The sequence below is a fragment of the Eulemur rufifrons genome, chromosome 24 (assembly GCF_041146395.1).
Source record: "Eulemur rufifrons isolate Redbay chromosome 24, OSU_ERuf_1, whole genome shotgun sequence".
Classification (NCBI taxonomy): Eukaryota; Metazoa; Chordata; class Mammalia; order Primates; family Lemuridae; genus Eulemur; species Eulemur rufifrons.
The window spans coordinates 4,952,311-4,969,481 of record NC_091006.1 but is presented as its reverse complement, the minus strand read 5'-3'; the positions used below and the strand labels follow the sequence as shown (position 1 = coordinate 4,969,481).

Here is a 17,171-nt window from a genome sequence, read left to right as displayed (position 1 = left end):
CCTGCTAAAAATGTATCATCTGAATCAGATCACAAGGAAAACAGAAAAACCCAAACTGAGAGCAATTCTACAAAATGACTGGCCCATTCTCTGCAGAAAGCCAAAGTCAAAAAGACAAATTAAGATTGTGGAAATATTCTAGAATGCAGTAAACAAAAAAGCCATAACACAACTAAAGCGTGAACCTGGACTAGCAAAACAAAGGTGCTGTAAAGGACAATATTGCAACAACTAGCAAAATTCAAATAGGAACCGCAGATGACAGTATAGTGAAGTCCCCAGATTTGATAAGTGTACTGTGGTCATGTACATGGATGTCCTTGTTTCTAGGAAATGCTCACAGAAGCATTTGGGGTGAAGGAGTATCATGCCTGCAATGTACTTAGGCATTAGTTTACTGTGTACGTGTCAGTATGTGTATGTACACACACAGAAATGGAAGAAGGATGTGATATTGTGAAACACACATTTCAAGACTCACAGCTGTCATCCACGGTCCCATCAGACACCAACTACCCCTTTCTGTGGCTCTGCCAGGGGGGCGTCCCCTTGCCAACCCCACCACCACACGCCATGGTCTCACCTGTCTCAGGCTTAGAGTACTCCAGGCACAGCACCTCGGCATCGTGGGCCTCCACCTTGACCAGCTCATCCATGAAGTGCAGCTCGTGGATCCTGGGAGACACACACTGCCCGCTATCCCCTGCCCAGAGTCCCCACGGCCCAGCTCAGCTCTGCCACTGCCAGGAAAGGTCAGACCAGCCATGCAGGCAATACCGGAACCCCCTCATCACGGCCAGCCAGCTTAGAGATGCACAACCCCATCTTCTCTTCTAGAAACCTGACATCCTAAAGGGAGCAGCGTCGAGCCAGGGAGCACGTCAGCAGGCACCAGCCCCTTCCATGGGCCAGAACATACCCCCAGGGATCTAGGACAGGCCTCTGGGGGCGGGGCAGGGGACAGGGGTCAGAGGTCACAGTCAAGGATAGGACCTATGGATGAGAACATTTGATTCTGGTCTCTCATTCTCGGAGTTTCAAATCTAGACCTTCCTCATTCTCTTCAAATGAAATCAGTCAACAGGTCATCATAGCTCCTCTACTCGACCCCCGCGATCTTAGCCCAGACGCTTGGCCTCTCTTGTCTCAGTTAACCCATCTGAAAAATGGAGCTAAAACCAGCACTGGCACCAGGGGATACAGTGCTCAGGCCAGCACCTGGCACGGGGAGGAGTGCCACACCCACATTAGCGTCAACGTGAGCACTGACACGGTAAGCTGGCCTCATGCAGTGACTGATACCAAAACACAGTTGCCAACATTTAAAAATCATAGAATTTCTTTTTTTCTTTCTCTTAAATTATAGAATTTCACAGAAAAAAAATCTGCACTTTCTGCTCTTCTTGGACGGTGGAAAGATAGGACAGCTTGGAGCCTGTCGTGGTGCTGCGTGGTGGCCGCCCCTCTATGGGGCACATGCTTCCACTTCCCTCGCTCTCTTCCACCCCCAACAGCTCCAACACCCCGGCGGTCACAGCCGTCATTTGTCCTCTCAAATCTTGCCCTGTGACAAGCTTATGTTCTGTCAGCACCTATTGGGCTGATGACATCTTGAAAAGCCTCTACGGGGGAAAGCAGACTGAGCCCTCACATGTCCCACTCTCCTGGCTCCTCTCCCACAGCCACCAGGCCCCTCCCCCAGCTGGCATCTTCACTTGACAGTTCAGCATTGGCACCACGTGGCTGGTGAAAGTGCCACTCTTTCCCACCCAGAGTCTTATGAGTTTGCCTGTCCGCTCCGGAGGGCAAGTCTGCATGCCCGGCTGCGAGGCTCTCAGCACGTACCCTGATCTCAGCCCTTCTGGAAGCCCGTTCTCAGCTTTAGTTCCCAGGAACGGTTGGTTACTGGATTGCTACTCACATCCCTCATTCCCGGGGATGGGCGGCCAGAGGTACCACGGTCAGGGCTCCTCCCTACCGCCCTGAGAGCCCAAGCCGGAGCGGGGAGGTCGACACTAGACCCCACCAGGGCCCACTTGCCTCAGATTTCCACTTCGGTCGCCTGAAGCCAAATGCTGGCCGTCAGGACTGACCTGCATGACTCGAACCCCGGCTTTCACATCCATGGGCGTCACATTCTCGCTCCCCCGGTCTGGAAAGTGTGACGTGTCCTGCAGGTGCTGGACGTCATTCTCCACATACACTACCTTCAGCAGGGTCTGCAGGAAGGAGAGGGCTGGCTGAGGTCAGTGCCGTGAGGATCTCAGAAGCACCTCTGAACTTCTGTGCCTCTCCCCTGCCAGTCTCCCCTTCTTCATCAGTAACACAACTCCAGTTTTGAACTAGGAATTTCACCAATCAGAACAGTAACTATGTTTCCCCACCTTCCTTGCAGTTAGATGAGGGTATGTGAATAAATTCTGGGCATTGGGATGTAAAGCAAGCCAACACTCTTCTGCTGTCTTTTCTTCATCCTGCTGCCTGGAACTCGGATATTATAGCTGGAGCTCCAGCAGCCATAATGGGTCATGAGGACAAGGGCCACTCCCTCAAATGACTAAGTAGTGAGCCAGAAGGCCCTTGGGCTAGTTGCAGCTGCCAAAACAGCCTGGACTGGTTACCACCAGACTACTTTTATGAGTAAGAAAACCAAATTTTTATCTCTTGTATTGAGTTTTTCTATTGTGTGCAGCTAAATACAGCATATATGTCACAGATGCAGAAGAGAAGATAGTGGCATTGGGTTGGGGTGAGGAGAGCAATAAAGGGACACCTGTGGAGCACCTGCCACACAATCCTGCATCAAGGGCCCTTTTTGTTCCAGCCACACTGACCTCTTTCAGATTTTCCAACTCACCAAGCTCTTTCCCTGGTCGGCACGTCTGCACAGGCTATTCCTAAGTGTGGAACCCTCTCCCCTCCCCTCTTTACTCCTTCCAATCCTCCATATCTCAGCTTAGTTGTCTCTTTATCAGGAAGCCACTACTGATATCCCAGACAAGATCACATGATACTGTTCTATACCCTACTGGCACCCCACAATTTTCTTTCATGGTGCTTATTGCACCTGTGATTATACATGATTTATATATACATGATTAATATATATGGCTATCAGTTCACTGTCTGGTTCCCCACACTAGCCTGTGTGTGCCACAAGGGCAAGAGAAGGGTCTGTCTTAGTCATTGCCGTGTCCCTAGCATGCAGCAAATCACCTAGCACAGACCTTAATAAGTACCTGCAGAATAAATGAATGCATGATTCAGGTTTGAGCTCCCCAGGGAAGCTCCCTCGCTGACCTAGCAACACTAACCAAAATTTCTCCAGCAAACTTTCCTCCCCAGCTTCCCGTCATGGCTCTCTCCAGAGTTCTGCCAGCGCCCCTACCTGAGGCCTCACTGCGTGGCAGCTAGTCAGATGGGGGAAGCCCCTGCCTGGCTGGGGCCATCAGGTGCTCTTCCAGGGAGTTCTGACTCAAGACTTAGGGAGCAATTTCATCTCTGTTGGGTGTGTCAGGCTGCCAGGAGGGACTGTGTCCACACACACCTGGAGAGCAGGAGCTGACTGGCAGAGAATTAGAGAAGACAGACCATGTCACCTCAGTAAGGAAGAGAGGGGGAGAGAGAAACAAGAAGAAGAGCCTCGGAGAGTGAGCCCCTCGGCTCCTGATTCTTGCCCCTAGTGAAGCCTAACATCTAGGTTCCGCAAGACTCCCTCCTGACCCTGAATCCTAGCTTAAAGCACATCTTTGTTCCTCCTGACAGATGGTTCACAATGAAGCCACTCACACTGCTGAAGATGTTTTTCTGCCAGTGAGAATCAGAGCTGCTATCCATGTTCCAGAAGCGGATGGTGTTGTCTGAGGAACAAGTCAGAAAAGATCCTGATGGCAAACAAGCTCTCTGATCTTCGAACTCAGGATATACCTACAGTTCCCAGAGAAGAAGGCAAAGGGTGATTCTTTACAACCGCCCCAGTGACAGCACTATGATATAGTGTTGCATTTTGGTGTGAGAAAAAAGTAAGTTAAGATAAACAGTGCAACACCATCTATGTTAAAAATAAACAAGAAAAAAAAGGACACAAAATGCTATCATATATTGTCCACATCCCACCATCAGCCTAGGCCTTAAAACATCCCCACAATTAAATTTTCAAGGAAAATGAGCAGCTCAGTCAAAAATCACTAAGTACAAAAGGAGACAAGGTACCATGAGCAAGAAGCAATAGAAACGAGAGAGTCTAGCAAGACTTCAAATATTGGACTTATCAGACAGACTATAAAGTACCTATGTTCCATATATGTAAAGAAATAAAAGATAACTTTGACAAGATTAAAAGTGTATAGTCAACCAAAAATTATAAAGATTAAATAAGCAGGGCTGAAAAAGAACAAAATAGAACTAATTTCAGAAATAAAAAATAAAACATATTAAAAACCAAAGATGAAATACAGTTAAAAAGAAAATTAAGTAAATCAGAAGATAGAATGAAAGACATTATTTAGAAGGAAGCTCGGGAGACAAAGAAACAACATACAAAGAGATTTCCAAATATGGAAGGCTGGGTTCCGGGAAGATGATGATAGCAGTAGCATAGATTTTTTAATCTCCCAAAATTCCCATATAAAATCAACCAGATAGCAAAACCAAAACCCCAGAAATGATATTTATAGCAAAACTAGGTGACAAAATACAAGCAGGTAGGGACAAACCACTGCCAGTCATGTTATCAGCACGTTATGCGGGAGAAAGAAGTAACGTGGGATTTGACAGACTCAAGAACACGACAACGCCAAAGTAGCCAGCAGGTATTCACGGGGCCAAACTGAACCGCAGCTGAAACTGGGAGGGTTTTACCCCCTCCAGTAGAGTTGAGTACAAGTTTCCAAGTTTACTTTCCCACCCAAATGTGAGCTCCATGAGGGCAGGAGTTTTTGTCTGTTTCCTTCTCAACTGTGTCCAGCACCGAGAACAGGGCCTAACACATAGCAGGGGTCAATGGGTACCTTTAGAACAAATTACTGAACAGGTTAGAAATTACTGAAACTCTGTGGAAGCTTCCTCCACCTGAACCCCCAAGTGGAGGCTGAGCGCGGCAGAGGAGAGAGGGGCTCACCTCCACGTTCCAGACATAGGAGCTGTGGAAGAGGTCCGACCACATCTTGCCCACTTTGTTGATGTCCTTGACGTCCCAGATGTAGATGCTGTGGTCCTTATACACGCAGGACAGCCACCGGTGGATGGGGTCGAAGGTCAGCGCCACTGTATCTGGGTAGACTGCTTCTGCCTTCTTGTGGAAGAGAAAGCTAACAAGGCCACATGGGTCATCAATCACCATCAATGTCACTGTGAGTACTGATGGCCACCTCTAGTGACAGTGGAGCTGCCTTCTGCTTGGCAATGCCATCCCTCATGGTATTTGTGGCCCTCCATCTCTCCTATTCCAATTCCACTTCTCCCTCTTCTGTTTTCCTTTGCTTTGCTTCTAATATAGAGGTTGAAAACTGGAAGCTTCTGCCTGGCCCTGAGAACATTTGAGTTTCCGACTCCTGTTAACATTTTTCTCCCCTCAGTACAGATAATCCAAGCTCCTGTCCTCTCTCTCTGAGCATGGAAGGATAATGAGCATGTACCTCAGGCCTCCTCTCTCCTTGGCCTCACCAACACATGACCACAAGCCCCTGTGTAAGGAGGCTGGGGAGCTGTCCTCTGGCCTGGGGCCTCCCTACAAAGGCTGTAGTTTACTGAGCACTTCCTTTGTGCCAGGACGAGAGTTTTAGCTGCAATGAATTCTCACAACTACCATGAGAAGTAGGTACTATATTTTACAGATGAGAAAACCGAGTCACACGGAGGTATGGTGACCTGCCTGTGGCCACACAGCACACAACAGAAGGTGGCAGAGCTAGGCAGCCTGGCCACTGCAACACACCACCACCTGTGGGTTGCACACCCATCCTCTTTCCTTTGTGACACCCAGTCACCCTGTTCAGACTCTCTTGGAAAAGGCACCCAGGAATTGGTGTCCAGCAATCTACAGAGAGGCAGCCCCAGGCACCCAGCACGCCCTGGTTAGGTAGCCTCCCTCTCCATGAAACAGACTTACAGCAACGGGGAAGAGAAGCCACAGCTTAGCCCTTCCATCTACTCTTGACACGATAGCCAAGGGATCTAACATGCAAGGCCTGGTCATTGAACTCCAATACCTGAAACCCCCAGTGGCTGCTCACTGACCTGAGACTAGACTACAGGCTCCTCCTGCTGGCCTCGTCTCCTATTGTCCTCCCCCGGCACACTGGGCTCTGGCCACAGCCCCTTGTTATCCCTGCAACATGACAAGCCCAGTGTCTTGTCCACTTAAGGCCTTTACACTTGCCGCTGGGACCATGCTCTCCACACAGCTGGCTCCTTCTCACCAGACACCCGATAACACGGCCCACCCCCAGCACGCTTGTTCCCGAGCCCTGCTTTGTTGCACCGAAGCATTCACGACTATCTGAAATTATCTTGTTTGTGTGCTTATTTATCATCAAGGCCCCTCACTAGGCTACAGACTTCATGGTGACAGAGATTTTGCTGCCTCATGATAGCTGTAACCTGCTTCCAGCCCAGGGCTGGCACTCAGTAGCTGCTTAGCAAGTGTCAGCCACATGGATGAAACACTTCACAATATTCACGCCTGCTCTGAGCTTTTCTCCTTCACAGCACTTAGCACTATCTGAAATTATTGTTTATTCCTTTATTTGCTCCCTGACTCTTTCTTCCCCCGCCCAGCCTCACCTCTCACCCTGGAGCTTGCCTCAGGAAGGCAGGGAATTTTCTGCTTTGTTCACTATAGGGACACCCAGGGCTGACAGTAATCACTAGTATTTGTAGGATGGACAGACAGACAGATCTGGAAGGACAGATGGAAACTAGTGGACAGGCTCTGGGTGGGCACCACCCCTCCCCCCCGCCAAGCAGTACCTGGGCTCCAGGCCCTGTGCCACGTCTACCCCCAGGTAGTGCGGCTTGGGCAGGTTGGCGAGGTAGTGCAGGCTGTGGGCCTGGAAGATGCGGACTATCCCGTCTGTGCAGCCACAGAAGATGAGCTCCTGGCTGACACAGAGGCAGGAAGACAGGGAGACCTGTGGGAGCAAACGGGACCCAAGTGGATTTGGTGCTTCATGTGGCCTGGCCCAGGGACACAGGGACTAACAGAGCAGCCTTGGGCCTCCAGAGATGACTTGCAGTTCCTTGGGTCTGAGATGCCCATTTTAGCATATTTTAAGATTTTCGAAATCAAGATATAGTATATAGCCATTACTGAAGGACACATGCCAGCAGGCAGACTAAGGCATGAGTTGGGACACAGCTGTCATTGCTGTCCATAGAGAAATGCAGCTGTGTATGGAAAACATGTGTTCGGTAGACTGTAATTTCAGACAGGTTACTTGCAGTAACAGGGTTGAATTGTGGGCTTAAATTTTATTCCCTATTGCTTAAAAACTTCATAAAAATTATACTCCAAAGCAGCATAGAAAATAGTTATAGTAAAGGATGGACTGTCCGTCCTACCAGAAAGTGACAGACCTCTAGACACAGAATAAAGGAGTTTTTCCAAACCTACAGGAACTTAATTTGTAAGTCATTTAGTGCTCAGGCACAAAACATCTATTTGTTGAAAGTTTTTTACCTGCTTAATGGCTGCTTAAGTTCTAGCAAGAGGGTTAAAATGAGAAAAAAACAAAACAATGTTGAACCAACTAGGAAAGACAGATCACACTTGGAATTCCTCCACATGCCATTAACCCTAAAGGGGTTATAAGTCTCTGGAAGCGAGTCATAAGAGCAGACTAGGAACGGGAGAGAAAAGCACCAATGTTCCTGCTGACAGCCAAATAGGCAAACCATCTCAGAATGGGGAAGCAGCTTAGAGTCAAACCTTCAGATACTGAAGGAAAGAAACTCTGCAATTTCTTGATACATCATCCTTTAGTTTAAAATTTTACATATTTTGTGTAGTCTTTTTTGACTGAAAAATTATTAAGTCAATGGTACCTTAGATTTAAAAAAAAAAAAATGCAGTCCTTCCACCAGCCAAGAGTGCTTAATGCAGAGAAATGTGAACCGGATCAAACAGTGATGGGAAAGCAACCGTAACCTTGACTGAATCTCAGGGTGCCAGGCAGTGTGCTAATTGTCATATATAAATTATCTCGTATGACTTCCTTATCTACCCTGGGAAGAAGGCAGCAGCATTCCCACTTTACAGATATGGAACCTGAGGCTCAGGGACGGGGAGGCATCCACCAAGGGTCACAGGTCACGGGGAAGAGCGTCTCCCCTGCTGGCGGCAGAGAGGGAGGCGGGTACCTTCAGGTTGATCCACTTCTCCAGCACCCTCTTCTCGTTGAACTGGCAGAGCAGGCCCGAGTAGGACACACAGAAGGTACTGCCTGCCATCCGGCCCCGGCCACAGGCCACACCACAGAAGATGTTGTTGTGCAGCTCACCCAAGATGCCTGAACGCCCTACAAGGGGCACCGTGCCTGTCACCTGGAGGCATAGCAGAGCACAGTGAGACACTGCCTAGGCTCCAGCAGGGCCACGATGGCCCAGAGGATATGACACAGCTAAACAGGAGAACTCTAAGAAACTCTTCCAAGTGGGCAGAGAGGCTGGAGGGCAGTGGTCCAAGAATGAGGTCTAGCTCCAGGGTCAGGGGGCTTCCCAGCAGGGCCTGCCAGTCAGCACCTGCACAGCAGGCCCAGAAGCAGAATCTGGGCCCCCCAGAGGCCAGTTGACCTCTAAGACCACCAACCCCAAGAAACAGAAGCCCCCACTGCTGCTGCTAATGGGGACTCCCTCAGGGCCTGGTAGAAGTAGCAGGGACAGAAACTCACCTTTGTTTCAGTGGAGACTTCTAAGAACCAGAACCTCACATGCCGGTTCCCAACAGTGACAAAATAGCTGCTGTCTTCTGAAAAGGAGAGGGCGATGACTCTGCATGATACCTTGTTGGAGGCCACCACGATGTCTTTCTGGAAGAATCAGTGCCGAAAAGCTCATACCAGCTCCCCTTCCACTGGACTACTTGTGCCTCCGCCCTCCGCCCCAGGTCTGCCAGCTCATCCTCCTCCAAGTCTGTTTTCTGTGGCCCCTCCAGGGAGCTGCTTTGTGGGGAAACCTACGTGTAGCACTCTGGTCATTCCTAGTCTACAGAGGAGGAGACCGAGATTTGGGAAAGTCCTCATGGGATACTATGTTCCAGAGCTCTCTCCATGGAATGGGGCCTCCCTTCTGGGGCTTCCTCAACAGCCCCAGAAGGGAGGCGCTTCTCCCCCACCTGCCAGGCTCAGAGTGGGGGATGTCATGTGCTCAAGGTCACACAATAGGTTACAGGCAGAGCCAGGACTTGGTACCCACTTCTGCTGACTCCAAGTCCTCTCCCAGCTATTCAAAAGTCCAGCCTACCAGTGCATGTCAACTCACTAAAGTCTCACAACTCACAAGGGAGATGCTATTATATCCAATTAACAGATGAGGAAACAGACTCACAGAGAAATTAAGTCACTTGCCTAAGGTCACAACTAGTCAATGTACAAATAATTATAATAGTTCTACTAGCTGAGAGCCTGTCATATGCCCTACACTAAGGGATCAGCATGTAGTAGGTGCTCAGTAAACATTTGCTGGGTGAATGAGCACTTTACCAAGTTATCTCAGTTCTCCCAATGCCCAAGACTCAGGATGCTCTGGCAACTGGCTGCCTGCCAGCCCGCATGCCTGCCCGCCAGCTCTCACCTTCCAGTCCCAGACGTTCAGTACCATGTCATGCTGGTAGCCCATGGATACAATGTGCTTCATATTGGGTGAGAAGGCCACGCAGGCCACACCGTACTTGTGGCCCAGCATCTCCGCCACCTGACTTTTCTCCTCCACGTCCCAGATGCGCACGGCAGGTCTGTGCCCATTCTGGGGAAGATAGGGCCATTACTGCTGCTGGGCTCCATACCAGGTAAGGCTAGAGGGGCTGTCAGGGGTGAAGTTGGTATTGCCACAGGGTATACCCAAAAGCCACTTCCCCCATCTGCCAAGGGGCTTTTCTGCCCCAGGAAGGAGCTATTCCAGGGACTGGACTCCCAGGCCTGTTGGGAGCAGAAGGAATGGCTCCAACACACTCCCACCAAGTGCTCAACTGTGATTGTGACTCACCTCCCCGGTCACTATGTACTTCCCATCAGGGGAGAAGGCCACAGCACTCAGAGACTTCCTGGGGACAAGGAAAGGAGTTGACCACTGGTTCCATGGAGGGTGGGCAGCCAGACTCCGGCCTGGATGCACTCATAGCACTCTGCCCACTCCTGGCTCCCAAGCCTTGGAACAGGCCAAGAGGGGTGAGCTCAAGCAGCTCCCACAGAACCCAGCACAGCACACAGAAAATGGGGGCAAAAGCAAAGGCCACTTCCGCCCTCAAACATCAAACCCCAAATGGGGCGGACACTGTTCAGAGACCCTGCTTGCTTCCCCCTCTGCAGAGGTGGGCACCCTAACACCCCACCCACCCTGCAACCCTAAGAAATACAGACGCAGGAAATGGTACAGACCTGGCCTAACTAAAAGGGTGGTGCTGATGGGAGGGCCCTGGCAGGCATCGCGCGAGACAGCCTGCGGCATGTGCTCCACTGCTGAACACTCAGGGTGTTCTGGAAAACCTATAAACAACCAAAATGTTTCCCTGTGATACTCCTAGCTAGCCTGCACAAGGACTGAATGACCTCATTCGCACATTTTCTGGCAGCAAGATTCACCATTCCCAGATGGCATAGTTTTTTCCCTCTCCCCTCTTACTTTTAATCCTGTTTTTTCCTTTGTTCCTTAACAGTCTAGTAATTGTTGCCATCATGAGTTAGTAAACTGGCATGCAGACAACTAAGTAAATGACCCTGAGTAAGACCTTGACAACCTCATGGAATATTCATCATCACCAAGTCAACCCACTGGTGGCTTCCCATGGCTACTTTCACTACTTAAAGCAGCAGGGGGCGCTGCCTACCCAATATCCACTTGCCCCCTCCTTCCTCACTGACATAAGCCCAATTTTAATTGGGATGGCAATGGGCCCAGCTACAGTACATTTCTCACTTCTCTTGCAGTGGCACAGGTATAGCTACATGACTTAGTCTAGCCAATGACAGGTAAACTGATGCACTGCATGGGACTCTCAGAAATAGTCCTCAAAGAGAAACCTTTGCCCTGTCCCCCTCCTGACACAAGGACATGACAGTCAGAATTCCATCTTGGGCCAAGAGGTGACCTCAAGAACAGAAGCCTTACAATAAGTGTGGGGGAACAGAAAGGCAGGAGTGGGGGCCCTGGTTCTCAGAGACACCAGCCCCCTGGGCGGCCCACCTCCACACTTCTCACACGCTGAAAGAGTATGCCCTTTGCTTTAAGCCATGCTTGTTGTGGGGCTTCTGTTGTCTGTAGCCACCCCTAACCTGTGCCTCGCCTCTGGCAAATGCTGTATAGGCATCACTGCATTGGGTCCTCATGCATGCTCTGTGGAGTCAGGACTCTCTCTGGCCAATTTTGCAGATGAGGAGACCTTAGCAGGGAAGTCCCCTGCCCGAGGTGACCACACCAGACAGGACAGACCCTGACCTCTAGGCCAGTAGTTCTCAGTGCTGGCTGCACATCAGAATTCCCTGGGGAGCTTTTGAAAAACATCAAAGCCTTCCTAAGACTAGCTGAGTGAAAGTTTGGTGAGGAAGAGGATATTTGCACACTCTCAGAGAAGATACTCACTAATCACAAAGGGGAAAAGTGAGGTTTTGAAGTGGAGAAACCCGGCAGATATGACCTCAACCAAGTGCTCCAAGTAAACAGCATAGTCCATGGGGACCTCCTGGTAGGACGCACCAAGAGCACAGCAATCCTTTTAAGGTGCTCCTGCCAGACACGCAGAACTGAAGCTGTCCCTGAGGAAACACCAGACAAACCCAAATGTTGGCACAGTCTATAAAAATCTAGTCTGTAATCCTCGAGGGATTATGAAAGGTCATGGAAGCCAAGAAAAGACAGAGGAGCTGCTGGAGGACACTAAAGGGACAACTACATGCAATATGTGATTCTGGACGGAATCCTTCAGCTATAAAGGACATTCTTGGGACAAATGGTAAAACCTGAATGGTGTCATCTGAAGAGTAGATGGTAGTGACACAACAATTTTAATTTCCTGATTTTGTTGGGTGTATTGCAGTTTTGAAGGATTATGTCATAATTTTTTTTGTAGGAAATACACATTGAAGTATTTAGAGATAGAGGAGCATCATGTCTGCAACTTACTCTCAAATAGTTCAGAAAAAAATTACTATGTATATAGACAAAGGATGCTAAAGCAAATGTGGTAAAATGTTATAATTTAGAAAATATGGGTGAAAGATACATAGGTGCTCTTTGTACTATTCTTGTAAGTCTGCAATTCTTTTAGTATGAAAACTTTAAAAATTGCCAATGCCCAGGTCTCACCCCAGCTGATTCAAGCCTTCTCTAGGGTGAGGCCCAGGGATCAGGTGACTGATAGGAGATGAGGGTGAAAACCCCCATCCTGGCCACACCACCTCCTCAGACAGCCCACTGGTGCTGAGGCTGGACACCTCCATGCCATTCACTCCAGATCAGGGTCATCCACTCCACTGCCTACAGGCATTAGGGAAGCAACACAGATGACAGGAACTGAGGTCTGACAAAAGCCCCTAAGCTCCAGCCCATCACTGCAACAGCGGAATGTGGGCCCCAGAGGCCAAAATTTCTCACTTTTCCAAAATGAGACGGACATTTGGAATTTTGTGTAAAAAAACTTTAAATGTTATCAACTAATTCCAATCTTTAAAACACACTATGTCAGGCAAGTCTGTGGGCCTCTGGTTTGCCACTATGGCCTTACAAACACTCACAACTGGAGGCACCTATTTTGTTTCCAAAGGAGGCCAAGGCTTGGAAAGAAGTATTTCACCTGAGATCACATGTGAATAAACATCTGACCCAGGACTAGAAGCCAGCTCCACCCTCATTGCCAGTGACAGAACCCACAGTTAGGAGTCAACCATCCAAAAAGCCACTTTCAAAAAGGAATCTATTTCTGTCACATAACAAGGACCCCCATAGCTTGAGGACCATATCTTAGGGACTGTAAGGAAAAGAGAAAACCCACACCTTATCCATCCACTGGAGAACAAGGAGCTGAGCTTGAGCTATGCCAAGGAGGGACATGTGGTGCCTTCTCAAAAGTCATAACCCTGTTGGGACCATATCCCCAGGGTGACACAGTGAACAATCCGTCCCAAGGTAGAAGGTATCAACCTTGGCCCACTCAGGGGGCCAATAAATTATTGGCCATTTCCCCAGTAAACTCGCAGCTGAAGGGATCTTTCTAAAACCCGAATCACATTCACTCATTCACTCATTCAGGAAATAGCAAGTGCCATCAATGTGCCAGACACTGCTCTCAAGTGCTAGGGACAGAAATGAACTGAGAGAAAAAGTCCCTGCCCTCAGAGAGCTAACATCACAGAAGGGAGACAGACAGTGAGGAAATTAGATAGCATATCATTTAAAGAAGTAGACTTTATGGAGAAAAGCAAAGCAGGGAAGGGAGACAGAGCATGCTCGTGGGCTGGGTGTGGAAAGCACATTCCTGGCCTGTAAATGCCCAAGTGGCTTGTCTTTGTACTCAGTATGCTATCCAACCTCTCCCCGAGGTCCATGTGATATGGTTTCTGCCCGTTCCACCCTTATGTCCCCTCACCTGCTCCCCTATTCCTGGCACTCAGATCCTTGGCTGCTCCTAAACCACCTGAGATTCTGAACCACTGCAGGGCCTTCGCTCCTGCTCTCCCCACTGCCTGGAGTGCCCTCTGCGCACCTTCTCACAGGTCACCCTCTCACTTCCTTCAGGTCTCAGAGTCGGGGAGGACTTCCCTGAGCCCTCTGACAGGGCTTTCCCCCATTCTCTGCCCGTGACCTGCCACCATTCCCCTACAGCACTGAGCATGATCGGTTAGTAATCTGCTGATCAGTTTACTATCTGTCTCCCCCTCTGGGCTGTCAGCTCTAGACAGCGGAGATTCTCATCTCTTCTGTTCTGTGCTATGTCCCCAGCACCTGGAACAGCACCTAGCACAGAGCAGACACTTGGTGAATGTCGCTAAACCAATGGGTGGGTGAATAAGTGAGTAACCTACCCATGAGTACCTCCTGGCATGTGGGGAAAGGGGGTGTGCCAAGACCCTGGTCCCACCCCCACCCCATGCCCAGGCCCCAGCCTACCTGGCGGTATTAAAGATGTGCTGCTGCTTGTTCTCCTTGGGGTTCAAAATCACCACCACACAGCTGGGGAGAAACAGGAAAATGTGCCTCAGCTGGAGGGAGCATTGGGATCCAGAGATGATTCTATCCCCAACTGAAAAGCCCACATATAAACAAGCCCCCTCTGAACAGAAGAGTCTCTCTGGTCTCCGCCTCCTCCAGGTGTTTATGCTGAGAACTCTAGGGCCCTTAACATTATTAACATGCTCTTAAACACAAACCACCACTTCCTCCGTAGTAACTATCCTGTCAAGCCCTAGGCTAATGAAGACCTTCTGTGCACAACCTCTTTAAATCCTCACAACTGCCCGGTGAGGTCAGGGCTCTTTAGGCCCATTTTACAGGTGAGGAAACTGAAAGCCTAAGAGGGGAATCCCTTTGCACAGTGTCATGTTACATCAGTATTTGTGGAATGAACAGCTGCAGGGTCCCCTTCAGTCCTCTCAACTGCCCAAGCAGAGGATATCACCAGTTCTGTTTTATAGAGGAAGAAGCAGAGGCTGAGAGGGCGGCACACATGGTAGAGCTGGGACACAAATCCAGGTCACACCACCCACCTGTACTCACAATTAAGGCTTTCACAGCACTCAGTGCATCCCAGAGACTATTCTAGACACAGATGGACCTGTGGAATCCTCTCCAGGGCCCTCAGAGGTGGGCAGCAGTATCCACATTCTACAGACGGAAGAGCCAAGCCCAGGAGAGACTCACTGATGACTTCAGGCTCCAAATTCCCCAGCAATGATTAAATTCAAGGCCTGCTCATTTGCTTACCCTGCCAGGTAGGCGACATGGCCTGTGCCAGGGTCACAGGTTAGGCCACTGCTGTTCTGGGCTGTGATGCCAAGCACTTTCTCGAGTGACACCTGCAAAGAAAAGGCCCAAGTCAGAAGCACCTGCCCCAGCAGGCCCCACATAGCATAGCCACCTCAGCCACCCATTCAGTTCCTACTGCATTCAGCACACACTGATTGAGCTTCTGTAGTCAAGCTACCTACCAGCAGCTAACATTTGTTTTTCTCAACATTCCTTTGACAAATACATGGTGCTAAGTGAAGGGCAGAGTGGTGAGGAAGACAGAAAACTCCCTTCCCTCCTGGAGCTCACATTCTGCTGGTGATGGGGATGGAGAACATAGAAAGAGAGCAAAACTAATATGTAAAATAGATGTCAGATGATGATAAGAGTCATAGAGAAAAATAAAGCAGGGAAGGAGACTGGGAGTGAGGGGGAAGGGGAAGAGTGACGCAGTGAGAAGGTGACCTGTGAATAAGTTTCTAAGTACTTTCATATGGACGAAAGACTTGAGTCCTTTCAACAAGCCAAGGAAGAAGGCTCTATTATCACCCCTGTTTTACAGATGAGGACACTGACGCCCAAGATCCTACACCTGGGAGTGGCAAGGTTGGGCTACAAACCCAGGCTCCGAAGCCAGCACTTTGGGCCCTGCAGGGGAAGCATGGTAGTGAGCAAAAGGAGACACTGTTCCCTCATCAAATTCATAGTCCAGAGGTTCTAGAGGTTTCAACAATTAGAGAAACAAGTGAATGATCACATTTAAAATTTAAACAGTTCTCAAAGCAAAATACGTTAAAGTGGCCAGACCCCATCATGGTTGATTCAACAATTTATATCGAGTATGGACTAATAGAATTGTGTTATTTTCATATCTTGAATAGTTTCTAATTATTATAGACTAAACCATTCTCAAGCAAGTCCTCGGCCTCAGAATTGAAAGGCAAACATAGATAACAATAGCTAACATTTATTGAGCATTTACCAGAAGCCAGGTACTGTTTAAGTACCTATAACCATATTACCTTAATGCTCACAATAACCCTATAATATAGTCACTATCATCATCATCACCCACATCTTACACATGAGGAACGAGAGGCCCAGAGGAGTTACCCACCCAGGAAGGAGACAGGACTCTAACACAGACAACCAAGCAACGGCTCTCATGTTGTTTTATCTGTTGAGCAGCATTACTAGGCATTAGTAGAACTGGTCATTTTTAGACTATGTCTTTTGCAAGCCAGATGGACTCTGTGTTGCCAAACAAGAAACATAAATAAATGACACTATGCAACATACACAATAACGGTATTAGCTGAGTACTTGCAATGTGCCGGGTGTTGTTCTAAGTGATTAAGCTATGTGAGTTCATTTAATCCTCACGAATACCCTATGAGGGATGTCTACATCATTATTCCCATTTTATAGGTGAGGAAACTGAAGCACACAAAAGTTCATAACTTACTAGGAAGAACAGGATTAAGGTTTAAGCTCAGGCAGTCTGGGTCCAACCAGACTGTCCAGGAGTCTGTGTGCTTAACTACCTTGCTATATTATACTGCCTCTCTGAATTTCCTGTAGTTATTCTCCTACATACATAGTTTAAGAGCTCAAAAGGCACTTTCAGGAACATACAAGACAAGGGCCATGAAGTATAAGTGCACTGGGTGAGAGAAGAAGGTGGGTGTCTGCTTTGGAGTGGGGTTCAAGAAGACTTTTCAGGCCGGGCGCGGTGGCTCACGCCTGTAATCCTAGCACTCTGGGAGGCCGAGGTGGGAGGATCGTTTGAGCTCAGGAGTTCGAGACCAGCCTGAGCAAGAGCGAGACCCCACCTCTACTAAAAATAGAAAGAAATTATATGAACAGCTAAAAATATATATAGAAAAAATTAGCCGGGCATGGTGGCGCATGCCTGTAGTCCCAGCTACTCGGGAGGCTGAGACAGGAGGATCGCTTGAGCTCAGGAGTTTGAGGTTGCTGTGAGCTAGGCTGACGCCACGGCACTCACTCTAGCCTGG

At 48.9% G+C, this 17,171-nt stretch overlaps 1 protein-coding gene across 1 annotated transcript in view; it reads right to left on the bottom strand.

The window, feature by feature from the left end:
- The window catches only part of WDR62 (WD repeat domain 62), a 34,512-nt gene that overhangs the window by 15,631 nt on the left and 1,710 nt on the right, over window positions 1-17,171 (bottom strand). The window contains exons 2-12 of the mRNA XM_069458137.1: window positions 15,130-15,221; window positions 14,317-14,379; window positions 10,201-10,258; window positions 9,790-9,960; window positions 8,889-9,026; window positions 8,359-8,541; window positions 6,970-7,130; window positions 5,120-5,309; window positions 3,790-3,927; window positions 2,041-2,219; window positions 584-675 (exon numbers count right to left, since the gene is read on the bottom strand). Of these exons, the coding sequence (XP_069314238.1) occupies window positions 584-675; window positions 2,041-2,219; window positions 3,790-3,927; window positions 5,120-5,309; window positions 6,970-7,130; window positions 8,359-8,541; window positions 8,889-9,026; window positions 9,790-9,960; window positions 10,201-10,258; window positions 14,317-14,379; window positions 15,130-15,221 (1,465 nt within the window). The remainder of the gene's footprint in view (window positions 1-583; window positions 676-2,040; window positions 2,220-3,789; window positions 3,928-5,119; window positions 5,310-6,969; window positions 7,131-8,358; window positions 8,542-8,888; window positions 9,027-9,789; window positions 9,961-10,200; window positions 10,259-14,316; window positions 14,380-15,129; window positions 15,222-17,171) is intronic.